This window comes from Melospiza georgiana, chromosome 28, assembly GCF_028018845.1.
Source record: "Melospiza georgiana isolate bMelGeo1 chromosome 28, bMelGeo1.pri, whole genome shotgun sequence".
Classification (NCBI taxonomy): Eukaryota; Metazoa; Chordata; class Aves; order Passeriformes; family Passerellidae; genus Melospiza; species Melospiza georgiana.
The window spans coordinates 3,557,292-3,584,237 of NC_080457.1; the positions used below are offsets into that span (position 1 = coordinate 3,557,292).

The following is a 26,946-nucleotide window of genomic DNA, read 5'->3' on the forward strand; positions in this document are numbered from 1 at the left end:
AAAACTATACTAAAAGAATAGAAGAAAGGATTTCATCAGAAGGCTTGAAAGGAATAGAAAGGAATGATAATAAAATCTTGTGACTGACTAGAGAGTCTGAGCCAGCTGACTGTGATTGGCCATTAATTGAAACAAACAGCAAGGGCCAATCACAGATGCACCTCTTGCATTCCACAGCAGCAGATAACCATTGTTTACATTTTGTTCCTGAGGCCTCTCAGCTTCTCAGGAGAAAAAATCCTAACAAAAGGATTTTTCATAAAATATGTCTGTGACAATTGCCAACACCTCAGAGCTGACACTGCCCTGGAACAGCTGCTGTACCTCACACAGCCAAACTGATTTCCACAACTCAGCCTCAGGCCCATCAGATCCGTGTGACTGTTGGTATCAAAGACATTTTTTTTTATAGTTGCCTTGCAGTGTCACTGAAACAACAAGAAAAACCCTCCAACAACATATTTAGTGTTAGAGAATGAAGGCATTACTTTATTCTGGCCAGGATGTGCAACAGAAAGAATTGAATCCACACATTGTTGGTGATGAAGAGAGACAGGGAAAACTGATTTGGTGATCAGAATCCAAATTTATTGTGGACTACCAATGCTTATATACTGTTTTAGGAAAACTAGCAATGTTTACTACAATGATTAGGTTAAAATCACATACACAAACATTTGCATATTACAACTTCTCTTCATTACAGACTTCAATTAAATTTTCTTTTCCAGTAAACCTCTCTAATTGTATCTTTGTTTAATCCTCAAAGTTCTGTTTGCTTTTGCCAAGGCATCCTGTTATCAAATCTCTTATGCCAACCAGGTCCAAAGTTGATAATCTGTCTTGTATCCCAATATTTCAACAACACATTGCCTGGGTGTGCAGAAAAAATCCTTCCATCACACATCACACTTTACTAGATTATTCTGATATTTACACAGTCAAAACCCATGGAAATAAATTCAGTGTTCATTGGTCTCAAACTATGCAGCTCTTAGCATTTGGTTTCCTATTGGTTATGGATCTGTTGGGCTCTGATGTTAACTAGGTCCTCATTCCTTGGTTCTCTCATTTTTTTTCTCAGACCAGGTGTCTCACATCATACCTGGGGTGATGTTTGAGTTGATATTCATTAATGCTCATTATTTTTTGTGTCTTCTCTGTGCTGCTCCCAGCCTGCTGAGATGTGAAGCTCATCACACCTCGAGTGATGATCCTTTGAAAAGAAACTCCAACTCCTTTCTCCCCAGGCAAAGGCGAACTGACTAAAGTTACAAAAATATTCTAAATTTTGTATCATTTTCCAACAGCAGGAGGCAGACTGAGATCGTTTTGCTTTTACCCGGGAGGGGAATCAGTGTCACCTGGATACTCCTTCAGCCAGGAATCCCCCTGGACAATCCTTCGGCCACAAACACCGGGACATTTCTTCGGCCAGGAGCTTCTGGACATTCCTTCATTCAGGAATCCTCCAGACTCTCCTTCGGCCAGAAACCCTTGGACATTCCTTCAGCCAGGAATCCTCCGGACATTCCTTCAGCCAGGAGCCCCCGGACATTGCTTCGGCCACAAACACCAGGACACTCCTTCAGCCAGGAATTCCCCTGGATACTCCTTTGGCCAGGAATCCCTGGATACTCCTTCAGCCACGAGCCCTGGACACTCCTTCAGCCAGGAGCCCCCTGGATTCTCCTTCAGCCACAAACACCGGGACATTTCTTCAGCCAGGAGCTTCTGGACACTCCTTCATCCAGGACTCATCTGGACACTCCTTCGGCCAGGAGCCTCTTGGACTCTCCTTCAGCCTGGAATCCCTGGACTCTCCTTCAGCCAGAAGTCCCGGACACTCCTTTGGCCACAAACACCAGGACATTCCTTCAGACAGGAGCTTCTGGATACTCCTTCGTCCAGGAATCCTCCGGACATTCCTTCAGACAGGAGCCCCAGACATTCCTTCAGCCACAAACCCCTGGACACTCCTTCAGCCAGGAATCCCCCTGGACACTCCTTCGGCCACAAACACCAGGACATTCCTTCAGCCAGGAATCCCCTGGACACTCCTTCCTCCAGGAGCCCCCTGGACACTCCTTCAGCCAGGAATCCCCCCGAACATTCCTTCGGCGAGGAGACCCAGACATTCCCTCAGCCAGAAATCCCCTCACACCCCCTTAGCCGAGCCGTCTCAGGCAAAGCCCCGCCTCCAGCAGCAGCGCTGGACTCTGATTGGCTTTTGGAATTAACAACTCTCTAATCTACCCAGCAACAGCCAGCTCTACGCTCTTATTGGCTTTTTGCAAGCAAAGGGGTGCGGACTCCGCTTGTCCTTTGGCGCATGCGCAATCCCCCCTATCGCTCACCGCCACGTCGGTGCGCGCCCGCGCGGTGCGGGCGGGCGGCGCGGCGCATGCGCAGTGCGGCAGCGGCGCAGACATGGCGGGCTCGGTGCGGGCAGTGGCGCGGCGCTTCCTGTCCGAGTACGGCGGCGGCACCGCCGGGCGCCTCAAGGCGCTGGACGCCTTCCTGCTCTACGTGCTGCTCACGGGCGCGCTGCAGTTCGGATACTGCCTGGGCGTCGGCACCTTCCCCTTCAACTCCTTCCTCAGCGGCTTCATCTCGGCCGTCGGCAGCTTCATCCTGGGCGGTCAGTGCCGGCCCCTCACGGACGTGGCGGGGGTCGGGCTCACCGTGAGCGGGCGTGGTGGGGAGCCTGAGGAATCGGCAGCGCTCAGAGCTGACCCTGTAGCCGGGGACCCCCGGGGCCCTCAACACCCCCCGGCCTTTACCGAGCTCCCGGTTTCGCTGCTCCTGCAGCCGGGGAACCCCGGAGCCCTCAGTACCCCTGGAGCCCTCAGCACCCCCCGGCCTTTACCGAGCTCCCGGTTTCCCTGCTCCCCTCAGTACCCCCGGGGCCCTCAGCACCTCCGCCCTTTCCCGAGCTCCCCGTTCCAGCCCTGCAGCTGCAGGGCCGGCCCGGAGCGTTGTTCCCCGTCTGTCCTTGCAGCTCGGTGGGATTAAGAGTCCTGCAGGGGCACAGGCACGGTGCTGCTGGCCAGAATACCCCAAAGCTGCCCCTGTTTTTGTGCAGGGCTGGAGGAGCTAGGGGTGTTCAGAAAAGAAAAGGTTGCCATGAGAGCTGAGAGCCCCTTCCAGGGTCTAAAGGGGCTCCAGGACAGCTGGAGAGGGATTTTGGACAAGGGCTGGAGTGACAACACAAGGGGGAATGGTTTCCCACTGCCAGAGGGCAGGGATGGGTGGGATAGTGGGATATTGGGGAGGAATTGTTCCCTGTGAGGGTGAGGAGGCCCTGGCATAGAGTGCCCAGATTTCCTGAGTTCCTGGAGATGTCCAAGGTGAGTTTAGATGGGGTTTGGAGCACTCTAGGATAGTGGAAGGTGTCCCTGGGATTGGAATGAGATCTCTAAGGTCCTCCCAGCCCAAATCATTCTGTGCTTCTAACACACCCAACAGAGCACAGAGGAATTTCCACACTCCTGTGTGACTCCAGTCCTGCTCTGAGCCTGTTCCCCTCAGGATCTGGGCACGCTGTGGTGCTGTGGGAGCACTGACTCCACGACAGCCCCGTCCCAATTCCCTGCCAGTGTCCTGCTCCTCTCTAGGAACAATGGAGTAACTTCTCCCTGGGTGGAACATCCTGGGCTGGGCTGCCCCAGGAAGGCTTTGCTTTCCTCCATGGTTTTCTCTTGTGCTCACTGATGTCTCCTTCTTGCTGTGCTGTGCAGTTTGCCTCCGGATCCAGATCAACCCCCAGAACAAGGGCGAGTTCCAGGGCATCTCCCCCGAACGGGCCTTCGCCGATTTCCTCTTTGCCAACACCATTCTGCATCTCGTCGTCATTAATTTCGTTGGCTGAGCTCTGGGAGAGCCTGACAGGTACTGAGGGGTCACAAAAGGGACAAACACAGCACTGTTCTCCTTTGGGGGAGAATTAGAATGATAATAAATCCAGGAGTCCCCTGAGCTCCTCCTGGCCAAGCACAGCTGAACTCTGGGTTGGCACAGAGTGAGGATTTCTGATTTTAACCCTGTTTTGGCTTTTATAATTAAAGAGTTAACTAGGACATACAGAAACCTACCCACATTCCTCTCTTATGAGAGAGATTCCCCATTTTTCTTTGCAGGAGGAGCTTTGGGGGCTCTGTGAGGCTGAGGCATGGCTGGGGTTCAGCTCTGGAGTTGTTTTCAGCAGGGGACAGGGACAGTTGGGTGTTGGGACATTCCATGTTGCTGCTCTTGCAAGGTGCCACAGGATCACGGGGGTTTGGGGGAGTTTCATCCCCTCTGCTCTGCAGTGACGTTGCTGATGTTTGCCTCCTCTCTTTCCAGGTCTTGAACTGCTCCTGATGGCAAAGTCTGGCATGGGGAAGTGCCCAGCACACTCTCACCTTCTTCTTTGATGGAAGAAGAGATGCAAGGCTCAAGATATCCCCTCCTCAGAGTGCCCTGTGGAGGGGTCTGCAGCCTCATTGTGTAACTGAGATCCTTTCCATCAATAAAACTCTTTATGACACTGCAGCCTTTTCCATACTGGGGACAAATACAGAGCCTCTCCTGCATCCAGCTTCCCTCTCCCTGCTTTTACCATTCTCCCTTCCTTTCTACCCAACAGGCTTTTTTCCTGTGCCCCAGTTTTGCAGGGAAGCAGGAAACAAATTATCATGGAAATTCAGTTGTCGTCCACCCTTTTCATCTCCCTCTTTCCTGCCTTTCGATTTCCCAGGGTCTGTTGCCAGCTTGCCACCTCTTCTCCACACTGAACAACCCCAGCTCCCTCAGCCATCCCCCAGAAGAGAAATATTTTCTAGTCCTTTTGTGAGCCTTGTTGCTCTTTGTGGAAACCCAGGGAATATTTCTCTGTCTGCTCTGGGGTGCCCTGACCCCCAGGGCAGCACTGACTCTGACCCTCATTCATGGAGAAAGTTTCCCAGACTTCAGCATAGACTGGAATCCACAAAAGTGTGAAATGGATTATAGAGAGCAGTGTAGGTGTGTCACTGGGTGAGAAATTGAGGTTTTGGGGTTTTTAGTGTGTTGTGGGTGGAAGCAAGATGGAGGGCACAGGGTGCCATGCTGGGTTTCTTCTTCATGGGTTTGGGTGGCATTTTGTAATTGGGCAGAAAGGTCCACACTGGGATCAGTTATTGGGTTAAAAGGGAAAATAATCCAGGTGTGAGTTCTTAATTGGACAGTTTAGCCTTAAAAGCCCTTGTAACCAGAGATTGTTGGCCATTTTGTGCCTTCTAATGAAAAGCTGCCCAACTCACAGCAGTGAGGCTGTTTTACTGATAAGAAATAGTAAACACCTGAGTCTGAACATGAGCTACTGTCTCAAGTTCCTTCAATCCACACCCAGAAAAACCAACAACTGCTACCAGCACAGCTCTTCACTGGACACACTCCAGCCCCTCAAAGTCCTTTTAAAGTGAGGTGTTCAGAACTGAGGGCAGCGCTGGAGCTGCAGCCTCACCCACACACACAGGGGTGATCCCTGCACTGCTCCTGGCACAAGCCAGGCTGCTGTTGTCTTTCTTGGCCGCTTGGGCTCACTGTTGGCTCACAGCTGGAGCCAGCACTGCCAGGTCCCTCCCTCCAGAGCAGCTCTTCAGCCACTCCTCCTCCTCCTCCTCCTCCTCCTCCTCCTCCTCCTCCTCCTCCTCCTCCTCCTCCTCCCCACCCTGGAGCTGCAGGCACTGCTGTGACCCCAGAGCTGGAGCCGCACTTGATCCTCATGCCCTGGAGCTTTGCCCACTGATCCAGTCTGTTCAGCCTCTCTAGAACCTTCAGGAGGTTCTGTTCTCGTGCTTGTCTGGTTTTCTCTGCAGCTGAAATTCTGGGGAGGTAAAGCCTTGAGAGCCTTGGGACTCCATGGCATGGAAATGTTTGTGTGCTGCACTGAGGGGATGGAACTTTGGCTCTCTAATGGCTTCAGAACCTCTCAGAATTCAATTCTGGCTCCTCTTTATCACCTTTTTAACATTTCCATCTGTGCTGGAAACGCATTTAACATTTCCATTACTGTGCTGCAGCCAGTAAACCCTTAGCCAAATCTCTTGCCTGACACAGGCTGTGAGATGTGAGGGGTCAGGGTTTTCACTGTCCTGGGTGATGGAGTCTGGCTCTGTGTCAGGGACAAAGAACTCGTGCCAGCACCCCTGGAGTTGTTTGCAATGGCAGCAGGGCAGTTACAGGCAAAATAAGCCCGAAAAAGGACCCACATTAACAGAGGATTAACCCTTAAAAGCAATAACTTGTTGCATATTCATACACATTCATACATGATGCATAAATTCCATTCAAGCACAGGATTCTGTCTGGTCAGTGTCAACTTCTTCCTCTTAATCCTGAGAGATTAAGAGGAAGGGCATGTTACTTATTGACTTAGGAGGGAAAGTGTGATAAGAAAATAGTTACCATGCACTTTGTAAAACATGAACAATACAAAAGAAAGATGGAATACTTGAGACAAAATCACCCACTTCTGTCATATTTCGAAGTCCTATCTGAATTGCTTTGTCCACAAATAGCATTTTCAGAGCGGAGCGAGGCAGGAAGAAGTTAATTTCTTCTGATAATGGAGTAATAAATTCTCTTTTTCTGAAAGATTTAGGTGTGCTGTGGCTGCTATCTGGTGTGAGTACCTCATTCCTTTCTTAAAAAAAATATTCCACATACATAGTTTCTATTTTAACATTATGTTATAACTTAAAAAGTCTATTTAACACACTATTTAAGAAAATTAACACAGCATCACTTTCTAACATAGCACATATAATTTTCATTTAAATATCTGTGAAAAGCCAATCACAAAATATGCATTTTGACGTGTTATTTTGCCTTTTATTACAAATTTCTGTTTCCAACACTACCTACCACTGAAAAACAGAAAACCTAAAACCAGAGGCATCACCTCCCCAAACCATTTCTGCCCTCCTTTTCCTGCCCACTCTATTCATAGCTCAATCCTTCCTGCTGTGCCCAAAACAACCCCCCCAAGCGCAGCCTGTGGTGAGGGGGGCACCCCTGAACCTCACTCCCCTTTGGCTTGTGGTCTAACGGGTGCTGTTCTTTTCCACAGCCCCTGCCCTGCCTGCCACGTGCCACCCCAGCCCTTGGTGCTGCACTTTCCAGAGGAAGTGGTTTTTGTGGTGGGGCTGCAGGCGGGCGCCAGCGCTGACCCAGATCTCGCTTGTGGCGTCATGGAACTTGTGCTGTGGCCTCTTCCTGCCCCAGCTGGGCCCCAGCCCCTTTGCGCCCTGTGGAAGAAAAAAGAATGGGTATTTTGTGATTGGCTTTTGGCAAATATCCGATTTTTTTCAAATATTTTCTCGATTTTTGCAAATATTTTGCGAGTATTCTGTTATGTCAGAAAGTTATGCTGTGTTATTCTTAAGTAGTGTGTTAAATAGAGTTCTATGTTATAACATAATGTTAAAATAGAAACTATGCTATGTAAGATACTTTTTTAGAGAGGAATGAAGTACTCGCACTGAGATAGCAGCCACAGGACACCTAAATCCTTCAGAGAAAAAGAATTTATTTCTCCCTTAGCAGAAGAAATTAACTTCTTCCTGCCTCGCTCAACCCTGAAGACACTTTAGGAATAAGAGGAAGAAGTTGATGATGACCAGAATCCTGTGTTTGAATGGAATTTATGCATCATGTATGAGGTGTATGAATAGGTGTGAAAAATGTGCATTTTATGATTGGCTTTTCACAAATATTAAAATGAATAAGTGTTGTGTTAGAAAGTTGTGCTGTATTAATTTTTTTAGTAGTGTGTTAAATAGAGTTTTAGGTTATAACATAATGTTAAAATAGAAGCTATGCATGTGGGATATTTTTAAAAGAAAGGAATAAGGTACTTGCACCAGATAGCAGCCACAGGACACCTAAATCTTTCATTAAAAAAGAATTTATTTCTCCCTTAGCAGAAGAAATTAACTTCTTCCTGCCTCGCTCAACCCTGAAGACACTTTAGGATTAAGAGGAAGAAGTTGACACTGACCAGACAGAATCCTGTGTTTGAATGGAATTTATGCATCATGTATGAGGTGTATGAATAGGTGTGAAAAATGTGTATTTTATGATTGGCTTTTCACAAATATTAAAATGAACATTATAAGTATTATGTTAGGAAGTTTTGCTGTATTAATTTTTTTAGTAGTGTATTAAATAGAGTTTTAGGTTATAACATAATGTTAAAATAGAAACTATGCTATGTAAGATACTTTTTTTAAAGAGAGGATTGAGGTACTCAGACCAAGATAGCAGCCACAGGACACCCAACTCTTTCAGCGAAAAAAGAATTTATTGCTCTCTTATCAGAAGAAATGAACTTCTTCCCACCTTGCTCAGCCCTGAAGGCACCTTAGGATTCAGAGGAAGCAGCTGACACTGACCAGACAGAATTCTGTGTTTGAATGGAATTTATGCATCATGGATGAGGTGTATGAATATGCAACAGGTTATTGTTTTTAAGGGTTAATCCTCTGTTAACTGTGTCCTTTTTTGGGCTTATTTTGCCCAGAAAGAGGTACCTGGACCATCTGTAACTCTTTTTTTCTATTGTCTCATACTGTCCTAATTCAAATTGTCCAATTTTTTATTACTCTAATTATATTACTATTTTTCTAACCATTTCATTACTATCAAGCTTTTAAAATTTCAAAAACAAGTGATTGGTGTTTTTCACACACATCCTGGCCCGCTGGGTTATTTCCTGGCTTTGCTTTGCTCTGTGGTTTTTGCAGCTCGAAATAAACAAGAAAATGCAGGGAAAGGGGGGCAGGTTGTGGTGGTGGGAGATTGGCAGCCTGATATCTGAAAGCTGCTTTTGTGAAAAAAAACGCCCATCGCTTGTTTTTAAAATTTTAGAAGTTTAATAGTAATAAAATAGGCTTTTCCTGCCACTCTGGGGACTGCTGGGAGGTACAGGCAAGGTTCAAGCTTTGCAGGGAGAGTTCTGGGGTTTCTGTCAGAGCATTCTTCTCATTTCTCTCCCACACAGGAACCTCTGGGGGTGCCTTAGTGGGGAAGAGGTTTTACAGTGACTTCTGTGAGACAGAGAGAAGTTTGAGAAGAGGATCCCTTCTTCTGTTCTTTTAGTGTAGTTTTAATATATAATTATCTTTTCATATAATATATAAAAATATTATACTAATACACTATATTAAATTATGATACATCATATTGATATACTATATTAATATAGTATATAATATACTAATGTTAATATATAAGATATATGATATATAATATATATAATATATGATATATGATATATGATATATGATATATGATATATTATATATTATATATTATATATAATATATTATATATTATATATTATATATTATATTGAAAATATTATACTATGTTAATGTATCATAAAATTATAAATCAGCCTTCTGAGACATGGAGTCAAGATTCTCATCTCTTCCCTCATCCTGGGACCCATGCGAACACCACCACACCCTGAGTGTGGCCAAGCCATGATTTTGTTGTCTCCACCCCAAAGCATCTTTCATTGGTCTCATGTGGTTGTTTTTAATTAATGGCAAATCAAACTCCAGCTGTCTCAGACTCTCTGGTCAGTCAAAAGATTTCATCATTCCATTCCATTCCATTCCATTCCATTCCATTCCATTCCATTCCATTCCATTCCATTCCATTCCATTCCATTCCATTCCTTTGCAAGGCTTCTGATGAAATCCTTTCTTCTATTCTTTTAGTGTGGTTTTAATATATAATTTTCTTTTAATATAATACATTAAAATATTATCTTTATATATTATATTAAAATTTTGCAATATATTATATTAATATATCCTAATAACTGATATTAATATATTCTATGGTATATTAATATAAATATTTTATATACTGTAATATATTAATATATAATATTATTATATTAATATATTAATATATTAATATAATATATTTAAATTATTATGATATATTAATATAATATATCATAAAATAATAAATCAGCCTTCTGAAACACAGAGTCAAGATTCTCATCTCTTCCCTCATCCTGGGACCCCTGTGAACATCAACACACCCTGAGTGTGGCCAAACCATGATTTTGTTGTCTCCAGCCAGCCCAGCCCAATGCCTCAAACAACAAATACAAGACACAAACAATTTTATAAATTTTTAATTAGAATTGTTTGATGGCAGCCTAAAGAAATGCCAAGACATCTGGTGGGTGCCAGGACAGTCCATGGATTAGCAGCATGCAGATGCCACAGGCAAGCACAGATCCAAGGTGAGCACACAAGGACAGGTAAATATTTCAGTACATTTTTATGCAATTGTTACAAAAAGAGCTTGGGAGATCTCAGGTTGTTAGAAGCAAACAAAAACAACAAAAGTGGTTTGTAGTTTTACAAAAGTGGTTTGTATTTTGAACAGAAAGCCAGATCTTAAACTGGTTTAAATTAAGAAGTGTTATGGTCAGATAAACTTTTAAAAAATCCTTTTAAATATTTCTTCTGTGACATTGAAGTGGCAATTTCACTGAATTTGGAATTTCTGGGAGACTGCAGCTCATCCTTTAGGGGAAAAATTGGGATATCTTGCTCTAATCCACCAAAAGGTGACAGGACAGTACATCCTGATTCAGTTTCCCTTCACTTTTCAAAGGGTTTCATTTGCACCTGAAAAGGTTACTGTGGGTGCACCCTAAGAGATATGAACACCCTAAAGCTACCAAAATAAGAAAAATTCCCATTCAGATGATATTTAGCTTGCAGTTTTTAACACACAGCACTGCTCCAGGCAGAAATTGTAATTTTAATAGAAGTAACAACTTGGCAATGAGTAATGATAGCAAAGTCTGCTTCATGCAAAACAGGCACAGTGTGGTGAATGACCCAGACATCTGGAGGGCAAGACGCTGGAAATGTTTCATTTTGAGCAGTTTTATAGCAATGCAAATGAAGCAATTTAGAATATCATGGCTGGTGTGATGTGTAAGAGCAGCAGGGGATGTTCCTTGCACAAGGAATTTCCCTGAGCTCCCTCTTGCCCACGATGCTCTCTCAAAGCTGATGGGTTTGGTACTTCAGGACTGCCCCAGCTGGTTCCTCTCAGTCCTGTAACAAAAACAAAGGTGTGTTAAATCATTATTTAGGTTAGAGATGCATAATTGCAGAGCTGAAGTGTCCAAGCAAGAGAAAAACAGACACTGGGTAAAGCTGATATATCAGAATTTATGTCAAAGTCAATAATCATCAAACTTTCCTAGGTGAGGGGAGAAATCTGATGGATGAGTGCAGGCAAGGCAAGGAATGGATGTACAAATAAAAGGGAGAACTGTAAAAAAACAAAAGGTTTGTTAAATCATTATTTTGGCTACAGCTGCACAATTGTAGAGCTGAAATGTCCAGGCAAGAGAAAAACAGACACTGGGAAAAGCTGATATATTAGGATTTATATTAAAGTCAATAACTATCAAACTTTCCCATGTGAGGGGAGAAATCTGATGGATGAGTGCAGGCAAGGAAAGGGATGGATGTAGAAATAAAAGGGAGAAATGTCTTGAAAGGGAAATTATTTTCTTGTGGACCAGGAAGAGCACTTGAGGGGTGGGTGAAAATGGTATGGCCAGAGGATAGGAGGGATTTTACTGGAAAAATTCTGGATAGACTGCAAAAACAGCTGTTCCAGAGAAAAGGAGCATTCACAGCTGAAGAACCAATCCAGATATTTTCTGAACCTCCCCAAGCATCCTCACCTTTTTCTTCTTCCACACAAGCACTGTCATCAGCACGTTAAAAATGATTCCTTTCATTAAAACGATTTTGAGGCCCAGCTGTGACAAAGAAATGGTGTTCAAGTGCTCATCTGGAAAAAAAACCAACAGAAAATGAGAGTTAAAAGAGCACTGAGACATCCTCATGTCCCACACAGACTTAAAAGCTCTTTTTAACCAAGTTGTTCCATTGTGTCATGGAGTCAGCTGGTGGGGCAGGAAACGAGATAGGGAGTAGGACTCAGAAACTTTAATTTCTTCCATTCAATAACCACTTAATTATCCAATTTGCCACTCTGCCAGCCACCTAACTGGTTTTAAATACTGTGCACTGTAAATCCAGGACGCTGGAGCAGCCCTCCTTCCTCTGTCTAAATTCTTTTGAAGATGGGCAGGGTAAAAGCAATTTTGATTTTAATCATATAGCAAAATTTCATTTTAATTTTATATTAGTTACAAAACCATTAGTATTTGAAAAGAATATAAATCTATATTATATATTATAGAAAAATATATATTGTATAAACACACATTATATAATATGTAAATATATAGTTATATAATATTTAAAAATATAATTTATATAATAATATAAACGAAATATATTGTAGTTCTTTTATATACTTCTTTTAAATATATATATTTATATTTTTTTAATAAGAAACCCATTCTTTTATATATTCTCCATTAGAAACTCATTCTTTATACATTCTTCATTAGAAACCCATTCTTTTATACATTCTTCATTAGAAACCCATTCTTTTATATTTTCCTCATTAGAAACCCATTCTTTTACACATTTTTCATTAGAAACCCTTTCTTTTAGACACCATTCTGATACAGGTGAACCTGATTGGTCATTAAATCAACACCATTTGCTAATTGAGAAGACAACCTTTGGTAAACATCTTATGAGAAAACAACTGTTCCAAACACTGCAAGATTTAATCCTTTCTCTCAGCCTTCTCAAAGCCCCCCAGAACAATTCCTGGGAAAGTTTATCTGCCTTTTCTCTCTCTCTCTGAATAAACTGTGAGCATCCCCACAGCCCAGCCTCAGTGACCCCTGAGCACAGAAACCACTGCTAACTATTGTTCCATGAAGTGTTTGTGCACCCAAAATAACCCAGCTCCTCTGAAGGCTGAAATGCAGCAGTGCTGACTCATAGCAGGACCTGGAGCTGCTCTGAGGTGGGCTCAGAATGATGTTTTTCTCAAGATTTTAAACTTTCAGCAGCAGCTCTGTGGTGAGTCAGAGCAAGAGCTGCATAAAATTATCAGCTTGGATCAGCAAGGCTGCACGAACACCACAACTTTCAGCCTTGGTGTTAAAACCTGTGGGGGCCCTTTTGGGGAAATTTTCTGTCTTTTTGCTGCTTCAGAAAGAATTCTGCAAGCAGGGTAAAGCAGCAAAAGCTTGGGAAGGTGAGAGACAGAGAAGTCTGGCTAGAGAGAGAGAAAGACAAATAAGCTTTTTTATATAATATAATATATTATATTTTATTATTTTATATGTATATATACATATAAAATACATATTATATTACATTGCATATTATATTATATTATATTATATTATATTATATTATATTATATTATATTATATTATATTATATTATATTATATTATGTTACATTTTATATATATATATATATATATATATATATATATAATTTATATAATATATTGTATTATTTATATAGCAATTTCCCATGAATTGGCCTGGGAAGCTTTAGGGAGCTGGAGATAAACAATGGTAGTCAGATATTAAACAATATGCAGGTGGTGTTTTTTAAAAAATTATTTTGCTGTTTTCCTTTTACAAATGAGTGTCTTGTTAATTAGCCAATCATGTGAAATGTATTTATTGGTTTCTCTGGGTCTGCATTGAAGGCACTTGAGACAATAATTCATGTTCACACTCAGGTGTTTATTATCTCTTATCAGTAAAACAGCCTCACTGCTGTGAGTGTGGCAGCTTTTCATTAGAAGGCATAAAATTGCCAACAATCTCTTGTTACAAGGTCTTTTAAGGCTAAACTGTCCAATTAAGAACTGACACCTGGATTATTTTCCCTTTTAACCCAATAACTGATCCCAGTGTGGACTTTTTTGCCCAATTACAAAATGCCACCCAAACCCATGGAGAAGAAGGAAGAAGAACCATGAAGAAGAAACCCAGGACAGCACCCTGTGCCCTCCATCTTGCTGCCATCCACTACACACTAAAAATCCCAAAACCTCAATTTCTCACCCAGTGGCACACCTACACTACTCTGTATAATCCATTTCACACTTTTGTGGGTTCCAGTAAGTCTGGGAAACTTTCTCCATGAATGAGGATGAAAGTCAGACCAGGACACCCCAGAGCAGACACAGAAATATTCCCTGGGTGCCCTGGGTTTCCACACTATTGATTAAATCACCAATCAGGTGCACCTGTAGCTAACTAAGGTATAAAAGGGGACACGATCGAATAAATGGGATTTTGCCCTCTGCCTTCTGATACAATTCTGCATCATCCCTGACTCAGTGGTGATAGGATGACGATTAATTTAGGGCAAACTTTTCTTCTAAAATGCTGTGTTACATACCTGTCCTGAAGTGGAGGGACAGCCCTGTGACACAGACAGCACTGGCACCTGCAGAGAATGACAATAAATTGAATTAATTACAACAATGTTCTTCTTCAGAGATCTATAAAGATATCTCTGCTTAGAAGGACTACATTAGGATTTCTGGCCAACAAACCCTCCCATAAACATTATTTTCTCTTTTTTTTCAGGACAAGCATGAAAAACGATCTAATTAAACTTCAGTGTTCCATTGGACAAAGGAATTTCAAACTTTCTATCTCCCCACAGTGTGTTCTGCTATGACTGTACCAGTTTGCTGATCCTTAATCCCATTTCCGCCAAGGGGGAAGGAGAGACCACAAACAAAGGAGAGACAATAAACAAAGGAGAAACAATAATCAAAACCATCAAAAAAGTTTTTTTCTGTTCAAGAGAGAGGGGGAAATGTGGGAAATGGATTTGTAGGGAATTCTCCAAGCCTGGCAGAAGGCTCAGTGTGCATCAGTGTGCACATTTCTTATCACTTATCTGGAGATAAGAAACGTTGACTTGGTAATGCCATGGAACAGGACAGACATTGCTGAGAGAGAAATGGAACTAGAAACAAGTTTCAAAGGATGGTTTTATAAATAAGATTAGGTACTTTGGAGAAATAGAACTATGAAAGATGCATTGTACCCATGAGAGGTAATTTCAGATTACTGGATTTAAGGCATTCACAGCATGGTGTTGCAAAAAGCTGGCAGTCCAATAAATGTTTATAATGTTTCCCTTCTTCAAGGCTGAAAAATCCCAATTCAGCCTTGAGATATTAAGTAATACTGTTTCTTGGGAGAAGGAACTATTGCTTGCCAGAGGCTTACAGTGTGGGAAATGAATTTATAGAAAATTCTCCAAACAAGTTTCAAAAGGTGGCCTTACAAATAAGACTGGATACTTTACAGAAATAGAATTATGAAATATTTATTGTAGTAAGATTAAGTAAAATTACCCACAAGGTAATTTTAGATTATTTGCTTTAAGGCTTTTACAGTGTGGTGTGGCAAAAGCTGATAGGCCAAGAAACACTTATCATCTATTATAATTAGGAAATAGTTGGCTTCTGATTGTGATTATATGAATTATAACATCTGTATTGTGTCACCCGTCACATGAGAGAAAAGACTGAATACTTTACAGAAACAGAATTATGAAAGATATATTGTAGTAGGATCCACGAGGGGTAATTTGAGATGACTTTTTTTAAGGGATTTACAGCATGGGGTAACAAAAGCTCATGGGCCAAGGAACACTTATAGTGTATTGTAATTAGAAAATAATTAGCTTCTGATTGTGATGGCGTGAATTATAACACCTGTATTGTGTCACCATTCACATGAGACTGAAAATAGAATAAAAGCTTTTAAAACACCTCTCAGCTGCCCTATCTCTGGGTCAGAAAATGGATTAATCTGGCAAGAAAACAAAGGCAACAAAGCAGCATTTGTGATGGTGTTCATAGGGGTTCTTGGATGAGGGAAGAGATGAGGATCTGATTCCATGTTTCAGAAGGCTTGATTGATTATTTTATTATATATATTGCATTAAAACTATACTAAAAGAATAGAAGAAAAGGTTTCATCAGAAGGCTGGCTAAGAATAGAAAAAGAAAGAATGATAACAATGGTTTGTGGCTGGGCTCACTGTCAGAGCCAGCTGACTGTGACTGGCCATTAATTAGAAACAACCACATGAGACCAATCCCAGATGCACCTGTTGCATTCCCCAGCAGCAGATAACCATTGCTTACATTTTGTTCCTGAGGCCTTTCAGCTTCTCAGGAGGAAAAATCCCAAGGAAAGGATTTTCCATGAAAGATGTCTGCGACACAACATTCCTCTGTCCTGTGGGACCACAGTGGAACCCCCAGAGCACCTCCAACCCTGGTGACAGCCCCAGAAATGCCCTTACCACTCTCAGGGTCCTCTCCCTCCAGCTCTCCAAAGCCCTCGTGGCTGGCAGCACAGTGCAGGTGGTCACTCGTGGCCCAGTAGGTGGACAGGTAGCTGGACTCCTCGCTGTCCCCATCCGTGGCCACCCCCACCACAGCAGATGTGCGCTGCTCTGCTGAGCTCACATTGAGCTTCTCAGGGGAGTAATCTGTGATGAGGCACATCTCCAGGCCCTGGGCATCTTTCGAGGTCAGCCTGTAGACGGAGGGAGATGGAGTGACTTCTGCAAAGAGGAGAAAAGAAGATTTAGGTCAGATTACACAGCCATAGTTCCTGCAGTCTTACATAGAGCCACTTGGAAATGCAGGATTCTCCATTATTCCAGGGGGAAGCTGCTTGATCATTGGGATTTTGTGCCAGGACACCTTTAGAGAACCAAAATATCTACAGCAGATGATGCAGAAGCTGTTTCTGTGTGACCGTGTTCACAGGGGTCCAAGGATGAGGGAAAATATGAGGATCTGACTCCATGTTTCAGAAGGCTGATTTATTATTTTATTATATATATTACATTAAAACTATACTAAAAGAATAGAAGAAAAGTTTCATCAGAAGGCTGGCTAAGAACAGAAAAAGAAAGAATGATAACAAAGGTTTGTGACTGGGCTCACTGTCAGAGCCAGCTGACTGTGATTGGCCATTAATTAGAAACAACCACATGAGACCAATCCCAGATGCACCTGTTGCATCCCACAGCAGCAGATAACCATTGCTTACATTTTGTTCCTGAGGCCTTTCAGCTTCTCAGGAGCAAAAATCCTAAGGAAAGGATTTTTCATAAAATATGCCTGTGACACTTCTATTGTGTGGGAGACACAGAGAGGCCAAACAGAATCCCTGGAACATCTGAAAAGGCCAGGAATGATTTAGAGATGATTTTAGGCCATGATTTTAACTGTCACCATGGCCTGGTGACAATCTAAATCATGGCCTAATATCATCCCAGCCTGATGTCTACTGGGACTCCCTCACCTCCCCCTGCTCTTAGGGAGAGGAAGGCAGGAGCTGCTAAAAAGCTTGATGATAAAATACAGATGTATATTTATGTCCCTGTATAAAATACAGATGAGCCAGGGTAGATCACTGCCTTGGGGCACATGGAAATGAAAGAGAAGATAAGGAATTTGTCAAGCTGCTCTCTTTCTCTCTCATCACCAGCACTGTGCTTTCTGAAGAGATAAACATCTACCTCACTCCGAATTAGGGTGTTTTTCTCCTCTTCAATCTGTGCAATGCTTTGATCTTGAACACACAAAACAATAAAGGCTTTTTCACAGGAAGCCTCAGCACTTTTGCAAAATACTAATTTCCTGTTCTTACTCAGAGTGGTGGCTGCCTCTGCTCTGGTGCTGCAGTTTCTGTAAATTCCTTGGTTTGTTTGCCCACTGCTATGAAGGTTTGAGATAATTTTGGCAAAAAACATCTACTTTAACCACAGCTCTGTGACCTGTTATTCTGGCTTGATGAGGTGATAAATGGAGGTGACAAATAAACAGCATTTCCAGCACAAGCTGGAGATGCTGTTTATTTATCACTTCTATTTATCACATCTATTTATCACCTCTATTTACAGCAAAGTGAGACGTAAATAATGATGCTCAGAGCTTTCCAAGCTGCCCAATTCCATCTTTACTGAAGGATGTCTTCCAGGTGTGAAAATGACAAAGTTTCTCAGGAGGTTCATGAGCAGCCACTTGAAGCCTTTTTGTTTTTAAAATGTCACACAGCTGGGTTAATCCATCTCAGAGTGGATTAGATGGGCAGAACTGCTTCTTCTGACCCCCAAAATATTGTGTTAACATTGAAGGAGCAGCAGGAGACATCATAGCAATGTTCTCCTGAGGTTTAGATGGTGCCCAAGTAGAGGTGGGCAATGCCCTTGACAGCTGCCATTCCCCAGATCTTGGTGTGTATTAACAAACTCGAAAATTCATTAAAAAAATCAGGGTAAAAGAAAAAATTAGTAAAAAAGTCAGTGTAAATGTACCTGGCAAAACCAGAAGTCTCGTCCCAGATCCAAATGTGAATTTGTAATTACTCCCAGAGCTACACAATAGCAAAGGCCTCTACAATATCCAGAGCAGCACTGAAAGGATCCTTCAGCAATTAAATACTCCATTAAAAAATCCTGTTTATCTCTATGAACACACAGATCCATTTACCTGGGACTTTTCCACCTACTGAATTTCTTTTAATGTATTTTGCATTTTGCATTCCCAAACACACTCTTCTTAATATTCCTCTCATATTTGTCCCATTGTTTCCAGACAGCCACCTGCACCACAACTCCTATTCTCCATCTTATTCCTCATTGATTTATTCTGCCAGTGAGATTCCCCTCTCAAAAATTAATTTATTTACAAAAAAATATATTTATTTACAAAATTTTGTTTATTTATTTAAATTTATTTAATTATTTTACTGCACAGCTCCCCTAGGGACTGGCGGCCTCCATCATCCCATTCTCTTAATTTTATTTTTGCCACGTGAATTAGTCAAGAGTGATTCCAATAAAGCTGCCATTTAGTTTTTGACTAAAAAGTTCTTTTTGGTGAGCAATTCATTTGAGCAATTTCATTGCTCATTCTGTCACTGAACCCTGAGGTTTCAGGGTGTGTTGGGAACGTTCCTCCAGTGGGACTATGGAGCAGCTGCACAGAGATATGGTAAATAATGGTAAATCTATGGTAAATTTACAATAATGTTAAATCTGGAGACACCTACATGAACTCAGAGCTCTGATTCATAGCTCCTTCAGCTTGCTGATGGCTCCATATAAACTTGACATTCTCATTTCTCTCAGATGTTTTTGAAGAGGGTCATTTAAAATAAAATTATTTTCCTCACAGGTTTCCAGAAGGAATTATTTCCCTATATTGCAGTGTTTTTAACTTTAGGAATAAAATAATGTTGAAATTATCTTAAGAATCACTACTATTTCAAGAAATGGAAACATTACTTTTCAGGTGTAAACTCACTCAATTTAGATACTAAAAACCCTAAATATATTTTTAAAGAAATTTGGAAAATTTGGTACATTTATAACAAATATCAATATCTTGGCCGGTGTTACTTTCCCTTTTACAAAGGGTTTCAAACAAGAGAAGAGGTGTAGGATTTTGGGGGGATTTTTTTTCATACATTTGTGGCACCAACAGTCAAAGCCCACTTTTCTACCCATCCCTTTTTCTTCAGAAAAAATATTTTGATGTAAGGATTGCCTTTCCGTCCTTCAGTAATTAACTTTGCTTCTTGCCCTATCCAAATATTTCTCCCACGCTCAGTTTTAATGCTGGTCCTGCTGTTCTCTACCAGTTCCAGATTCTCATTTCTAATGTGCTCCAAGCTCCACCTGGATGATGTAGGAGAAGGCAAAACAACACAAGCTGGCCGAGACATCAACTTGGTGTCATCCCTGAGCTCCCTGCCTTGTGTTTATATCATTATATTCTCTTTATATTCTGTTTATAAGCAGAAATCCACCTCCACTGTTACAGCTCAAGGATCTCCACAGCACTGACCCAATATGTGCATTTTTTCTGTCCAAATACATTATGAGTCTGGTTATCTCCAAGTATTTCTATCCACATACGAGAAAAGTCCTTTTTACCTCCTACAGCTTTATGGAAGCAGTTTCACCCCTCTGCATTTTGCTGGTCTGTGCTGGCTTTCACCATCTCACATCTCCTCTGCTTGAGGAGCCCAAATCTTGTTGAATTTCCAAGAGAAATCCTCTTGCACATGTAAAACCTCTGCCATGTTCATTCTCAGGAACAAAGAGGGGAAAATATCCTTGCAGCCATGGAAATCACGTGGTCTGAAAACCGACTGAAAATTCATTGTCCTGTTGTTAAAATATTGGCAAAATAGGCAAAATAATCTGTGCGCAGAAAGAAGAACTTATTCTACCTGAATTCTAAGAGAATTCTACATGAATTCTACGATGAATTCTACCTGGATTCAAACATACCTGGAGAAACCACCACTTTGGTTCCAGCCCCAAAGGTAAGCTTGCCATAATTCCCAGAATTACACTGTGACACAGCCCTTTGCAAAATGGTGCCCTGGGCTGGCTGTGTGCTGGGTGAAGGCTGCAGAAAATGGCAAGGCAAGGTTTTGTTGGGAGCAGCTCACAGAATGACAGGATAAATGAGGTTGGAAAAGAGCTTTGAGATCATCAAGTCCAACCTGTGACCCAACATCTCCTCATGGACTAAACCCTGGTAGTGAGTGCCCATCGAGGCTCCATGAACCCTCCAGGGATGGTGAGACCACCCTCTGAAAGCAGCTTCACCCCTCTGGATTTTGCTGGTCTGTGCTGGCTCTCACCATTTCACATCTCCTCTGCTTGAGGAGATTGATGTAGGAGCACAAATCCTGTTGAATTCCCAAGACAAATCCTCTTGCACATGTAAAACCTCTGCCATGTTCATTCTCAAGAACAGGGATGGGAATATATCCTTGCAGCCACGGAAATCACTTAATACCAACGGAAAATGCATTGTCCTGTTGCTAAAATATTGGCAAAATAGGCAAAATAATTTGTCAGCTGAAAGAAGAACTTCCACCTGAATTCTACATGGATTCTACACGGATTCTACATGGATTGAGACATACCTGGAGAAACCACCAGTTTGGTTCCAGGCCCAAAGGTAAGCTTGCCATAACCCTGAGAATTACACTGTGACACAGCCCTTTGCAAAATGGTGCCCTGGGCTGGCTGTGTGCTGGGTGAAGGCTGCAGAACATGACAAGGTTTTGTTGGGAGCAGCTCACAGAATGACAGAATAAATGAGGTAGGAAAAGACCTTTGAGATCATCAAGTCCAACCTGTGACCCAACATCTCCTCAAGGACTAAACCCTGGCACTGAGTGCCCATCCAGGTTTTGTAAAACCCTCCAGAGGTGGTGAGACCACCCTCTGAAACCAGCTTCACCCCTCTGCAATTTGCTGGGCTGTGCTGGCTTTCACCATTTCAATTCACCTCTGCTTGAGGAGCCCAAATGCTGTTGAATTCCCAAGACAAATCCTCTTGCACATGTAAAACCTCTTCCGTGTTCATTCTCAGGAAAAAGGTGGGGGAAATAACCTTGCAGCCATGGAAATCATTTACTCTTAATACCAACTGAAAATTCATTGTCCTGTTGCTAAAATATTGGCAAAATTGGCAAAATAATTTGTCAGCTGAAAGAAGAACTACTCAAATTCTATGTGAATTCTACCTGAATTCAGACATACCTGGAGACACCACCAGTTTGGTTCCAGCTCCAAAGGTAAACTTGCCATAATTCCCAGAATTACACTGTGACACAGCCCTTTGCAAAATGGTGCCCTGGGCTGGCTGTGTGCTGGGTGAAGGCTGCAGAACATGGCAAGGCTTTGTTGGGAGCAGCTCACGGAATGACAGGATAAATGAGGTTAGAAAAGACCTTTGAGATCATCAAGTCCAACCTGTGACCCAACACTTCCTCATGGATTAAACCCTGGCACTGGGTGCCCATCCAGGCTCTGTAAAACCCTCCAGGGATGGTGACACCACCCTCTGAAACCAGCTTCACCCCTCTGCATTTTGCTGGTCTGTGCTGGCTTTCACCATTTCAGTTCACCTCTGCTTGAGGAGCCCAAATCCTGTTGAATTTCCAAGACAAATCCTCTTGCACATGTAAAACCTCTGCCATGTTCATTCTAAGGAATAGGAATGGGAAAATATCCTTGCAGCCATGGAAATCATTTAATACCAACGGAAAATGCATTGTCCTGTTGTTAAAATATTGGTAAAATAGTCAAAATAATTTGTGAGCTGAAAGAAGAATTTCAACCTGAATTCTACATGAATTCTGTGATGCATTCTACCTGAATTCAGACATACCTGGAGAAACCACCACTTTGGTTCCAGCTCCAAAGATAACCTTGCCAAAATTCCCAGAATTACACTGTGACACAGCCCTTTGCAAAATGGTGCCCTGGGCTGGCTGTGTGCTGGGTGAAGGCTGCAGATTGCAGAACATGGCAGTGCAAGGATTTGTTGGGAGCAGCTCATGGAATGACAGGATAAATGAGGTTGGAAAAGACCTTTGAGGTCATCTAGTCCAACCTGTGACCCAACATCTCCTCATGGACTAAACTCTGGCACTGGGTGCCCATCCAGGCTCTGTAAAACCCTCCAAGGATGGTGATACCACCCTCTGAAACCAGCTTCAGCCCTCTGCATTTTGCTGGTCTGTGCTGGCTTTCACCATCGCACATCTCCTCTGCTTGAGGAGCCCAAATCCTGTTGAATTCCAAAGACAAATCCGCTTGCACATGTAAAACCTCTTGCACATGTAAAATGCCATGTTCATTCTCAGGAACAGAGAGGGGAGAATATCCTTGCAGCCATGGAAATCATTTAATACCAACGGAAAATGCATTGTCCTGTTGTTAAAATATTGGCAAAATAGTAAATATAATTTGTGAGCTGAAAGAAGGACTTCCTCCTGAATTCTACATGAATTCTACGTGAATTCTATGATGAATTCTACATGGATTCAGACATACCTGGAGAAACCACCAGTTTGGTTCCAGCTCCAAAGGTAAACTTGCCATAATTCCCAGAATTACACTGTGACACAGCCCTTTGCAAAATGGTGCCCTGGGCTGGCTGTGTGCTGGGAGAAGGCTGCAGAACACGGCAAGGTTTTGTTCGGAGCAGCTCACGGAATGACAGAATAAATGAGGTAGGAAAAGACCTTTGGGATCATCAAGTCCAACCTGTGACCCAACATCTCCTCATGGACTAAACCCTGGTACTGAGTGCCATATCCAGGCTCCATAAAACCCTCCAGGGATGGTGAAACCACCCTCTGAAACCAGCTTCACCCCTCTGCATTTTGCTGGTCTGTGCTGGCTTTCACCATTTCAATTCACCTCTCCTTGAGGAGCCCAAATCCTGTTGAATTCCCAGACAAATCCTCTTGCACATGTAAAACCTCTGCTATGTTCATTCTCAGGAAAAAGGAGGGGGAAATATCCTTGCAGCCATGGAAATCATTTACTCTTAATACCAATGGAAAATTCATTGTCCTGTTGCTAAAATATTGGCAAAATATGCAAAATAATTTGTGAGCTGAAAGAAGAACTTCTACCCAAATTCTATGTGAATTCTACGTGAATTCTACCTGAATTCAGACATACCTGCAGAAACCACCAGTTTGGTTCCAGCTCCAAAGATCAGCTTGTCATAATTCCGAGAATTACACTGTGACACAGCCCTTTGCAAAATGGTGCCCTGGGCTGGCTGTGTGCTGGGTGAAGGCTGGAGATCATGGCAGTGCAAGGTTTTGTTGGGAGCAGCTCACAGAATGATGGAATGAGGTTGGAAAAGAGCTTTGAGATCATCAAGTCCAACCTGTGACCCAACATATCCTCATTGGACTAAACCCTTGCACTGAGTGCCCATCCAGGCTTTGTTAAACCCTCCAGGGATGCTGAGACCACCCTCTGAAACCAGCTTCAGCCCTCTGCATTTTGCTGATCTGTGCTGGCTTTCACCATTTCTCTTCTCTGCTTGAGGAGATTAATGTAGGAACCCAAATCCTGTTCAATTCCCAAGACAAATCCTCTTGCACATGGAAAACCCCTTCCATGTTCATTTTCAGGAAAAAGGAGAGGGAAATATCCTTGCAGCCATGGAAATAATTTACTCTTAATACCAACGGAAAATTCATTGTCCTGTTGCTAAAATATTGGCAAAATATGCAAAATAATTTGTGAGCTGAAAGAAGAACTTCTACCCAAATTCTATGTGAATTCTACCTGAATTCAGACATACCTGGAGAAACCACCACTTTGGTTCCAGCTCCAAAGGTAAGCTTGTCATAACCCCCAGAATTACACTGTGACACAGCCCTTTGCAAAATGGTGCCCTGGGCTGGCTGTGTGCTGGGTAAAGGCTGTAGAACATGGCAGTGCAATGTTTTGTTGGAAGCAGCTCAGAGAATGACGGAATAAATGAGGTTGGAAAAGACCTTTGAGGTCATCAAGTCCAACCTGTGACCCAACATCTCCTCATGTACTAAACCCTGGCACTGGTTGCCCATCCAGGCTTTGTAAAACCCTCCAGGGATGGTGACACCATCTCCTCCCTGGACAAACAATTCCTGTGCCCAATCAGAGACAAATGTTTCTGCTTTCAGTGAAGAATTTTTTGCTGAAAAATTTTGCTTCTTTCACTGAAAAATTTTCTTTCAGTGAAGAATTTTTTGCTGATGTCCAACCTGAACTTCTCCTGGTGCAGCTTAGGCTGTGTCCTCTGTTTCTCTCAGTGGTCACCTGGGAGAAGAGCCCAATCCCACCTGGTTGGACCCAGCAAGTTTTGATAGAGAAGGAAAGAATTGCTGAGCCAGTTTTACTGGATAACCAAGGAGGCAAAGGGTGTGTTAGTTAGAATGGGTTTATATGACTTAAAGCAAAGGATAAACCCACCCCAAACAAGAAGATGTTTTTTCCAAGCACAAAGATAGCACAGGCAAACACGTCAGCAAATGTTGCAAGTAGAAAAAAAGGTCTCAGAATTTTCCACTGCAAGAAAACTGAAAAACAACTTCTGGCTTAAACTGTAATGTACTAACTTTGAGTGATTGGAGAAGAGTAAGATGAATATGGTAATTATAGTAGTTATGATAGACTATAGGTAATAGTTAAGGTATAGATTGGTTCTACTGTATGAAGATGCTCAGCAAAGAAAAGTATAGAATGCATTGTAACCACAACCTCAACTTTTTGGACCTGAAGACCATGAAGTCCAACCTATACCCTAGCAGTGTCATGTTCACCCCTAAACCAATAAATTTAACAAGGAGTGTCCAAACACATCCTCCCAATCTCCAATTTTGTCCCATGTGGGAAACCCAAATCCAGGGCAGGGCTGCCAGCATTGTGCGTCCCAAAGCTGTGCCACTCCAAACAACCAAGAACAGGAGAGAAAATGAAGCAATTCCCCTTCCCAGGCCAAGGGCTTGCTCACCTGGCAGGACTGAAAGCACTGTCCCCTTGCCAAAAATGACTCTGGCTGCCACATTTACACCCTGGCACATTTCCTTGCAAAAACTCCTCTGCCAGCCCTGCACCTGATCTCAAGCAAAATCGTTCAGGTTGTGTCACAGACATATTTTCTGAAAAAATCCTTTGCTAGTATCTTTTTCTCCTGAGAAGCTAGAGGCCTCAGAAAGGAAACGTAAACAATAATTATCTGCTGCTGTGGAATGCAACAGGTGCATCTTTGATTGTCCTCATGTCGTTGTTTTTAATTAATGGCCAATCACAGTCAGCTGGCTTGGACTTTCTGGTGAGTCACAAGATTTTATTGTTATTCCTTTCTATTCCTTTCCTTGCAAGCCTTCTGATGAAATCCTTTCTTCTATTATTTAGTATATAATTTTCTTTTAATACAATATATATAATAAAATAATAAATCAGCCTTCTGAAACATGGAGTCAAGATTCTCATATTTTCCCTCATCCTGGGACCTCTGTGAACACCACCACAAGGTTGGAAAAGCCCTCCAAGACCATGAAGTCCAACCCATACCCCAGCAGTGCCATGTTCACCCCTAAACCATTAAATTTAGCAGGGAGTGTCCAAACACATCCTCCCAATCCCCAAAATTAACAGGAAACATCCACAGCTCGTGCCATTCCCATTTCTCTCTCTGGGTTGTGGCTCCAGTTCTGCAGCTCCCAGCATAACCCAGAGATCACTGCTGGAGCTGCTGCAACAGCCTGAACTGCATTTTGCTCCTCTTTGCAAACATTACCCCTATTTTTGAGTGGGCTGAAAATCCCAGCGTCCCAAATCTCAGAAATCTTATTTAGTCTCACACATCCCTGCTCTTGCATTTCACCTACTTGTTGTTACTTTTCCAACAATTCTTTTCCCCAGCACTGCCACGTTTCCAGAACACACTGGATAAGCACAAAGTCTCCCACTTATTCCCTCAGAACACCAAAACCAGCCCAAATTTCTCCACAAATCCACTGTACTTGGTGCAGCTCAGCATTGTCTGGGTCCATGCCAACATTGCTGGGTCCAGCTTGGCTCAGAGGGGAGACAACTCACCTGGGGCAATGACAAGTCTGGTTCCACTCCCCCAGATCAGTTTTCCCCAGTTTGCATTGGTCACACAGTGTGAGAGCTCATTACAAAATGGGCTGGGGTCCCCTCAGCCCTGGGGCTGCCCCTGCCAGGGGCTCTGAGCAGATTTCCAGAGATCTCCTCTGGCTTCCCCTTGCCCAAATCCCAATTCTCTGTTCAATCCCTGGGAGAGCTGCACTGGATTGGGGTCACCAAACCTGGCAGAGATGGGGAGAAGCTCCCCCTCAGTTATCAAGGGGAAATTTGGGATCCCTGCCCCAAAGGTTGCTTGCCCTGCAATAACAGAGGGAAGGGAAGAACCCCCTGGCACAGGGCACCTTGCCAGCAGCCCAGATCCCAGCTCCAGGAGGCATCTTGGCAGTGCCAGGGGTGTTCCAGCACTGCAAGGAAAATCCTCCTCATCCACAGCACACAAAACACTAAAGATGGTTTCCAATGGCGAATTATAAAAGGCACTTAAAATGTACATAAA

At 42.8% G+C, this 26,946-nt stretch overlaps 2 protein-coding genes across 2 annotated transcripts in view; one reads left to right on the top strand and one right to left on the bottom strand.

Annotated features, from left to right (window-relative positions):
• The first annotated feature begins 2,420 nt into the window (after window positions 1–2,420).
• DAD1 (defender against cell death 1) lies at window positions 2,421–4,530 on the top strand. The gene is made up of 3 exons (XM_058041557.1): window positions 2,421–2,641; window positions 3,741–3,891; window positions 4,345–4,530. Exons 1-2 carry the CDS (start codon window positions 2,431–2,433, stop codon window positions 3,869–3,871), a joined length of 342 nt encoding a protein of 113 aa, XP_057897540.1. The 5' UTR covers window positions 2,421–2,430; the 3' UTR covers window positions 3,872–3,891; window positions 4,345–4,530.
• A 5,670-nt stretch (window positions 4,531–10,200) lies between these two features.
• LOC131094071 (M1-specific T cell receptor alpha chain-like) overlaps window positions 10,201–26,946 on the bottom strand; it is a 244,243-nt gene continuing 227,497 nt past the window's right edge. The window contains exons 4-7 of the mRNA XM_058041543.1: window positions 16,302–16,565; window positions 14,370–14,417; window positions 11,759–11,868; window positions 10,201–11,117 (exon numbers count right to left, since the gene is read on the bottom strand). Of these exons, the coding sequence (XP_057897526.1) occupies window positions 11,112–11,117; window positions 11,759–11,868; window positions 14,370–14,417; window positions 16,302–16,565 (428 nt within the window). The 3' untranslated portion in view covers window positions 10,201–11,111. The remainder of the gene's footprint in view (window positions 11,118–11,758; window positions 11,869–14,369; window positions 14,418–16,301; window positions 16,566–26,946) is intronic.

Bases quoted from the DNA above. Each gene is read 5' to 3' on its own strand.
- DAD1 (XM_058041557.1), top strand. From the start codon at position 2,431: ATGGCGGGCTCGGTGCGGGCAGTGGCGCGGCGCTTCCTGTCCGAGTAC. The intron at 2,642-3,740 runs GTCAGTGCCGGC...TGTGCTGTGCAG, and splicing joins CGGCAGCTTCATCCTGGGCG to TTTGCCTCCGGATCCAGATC.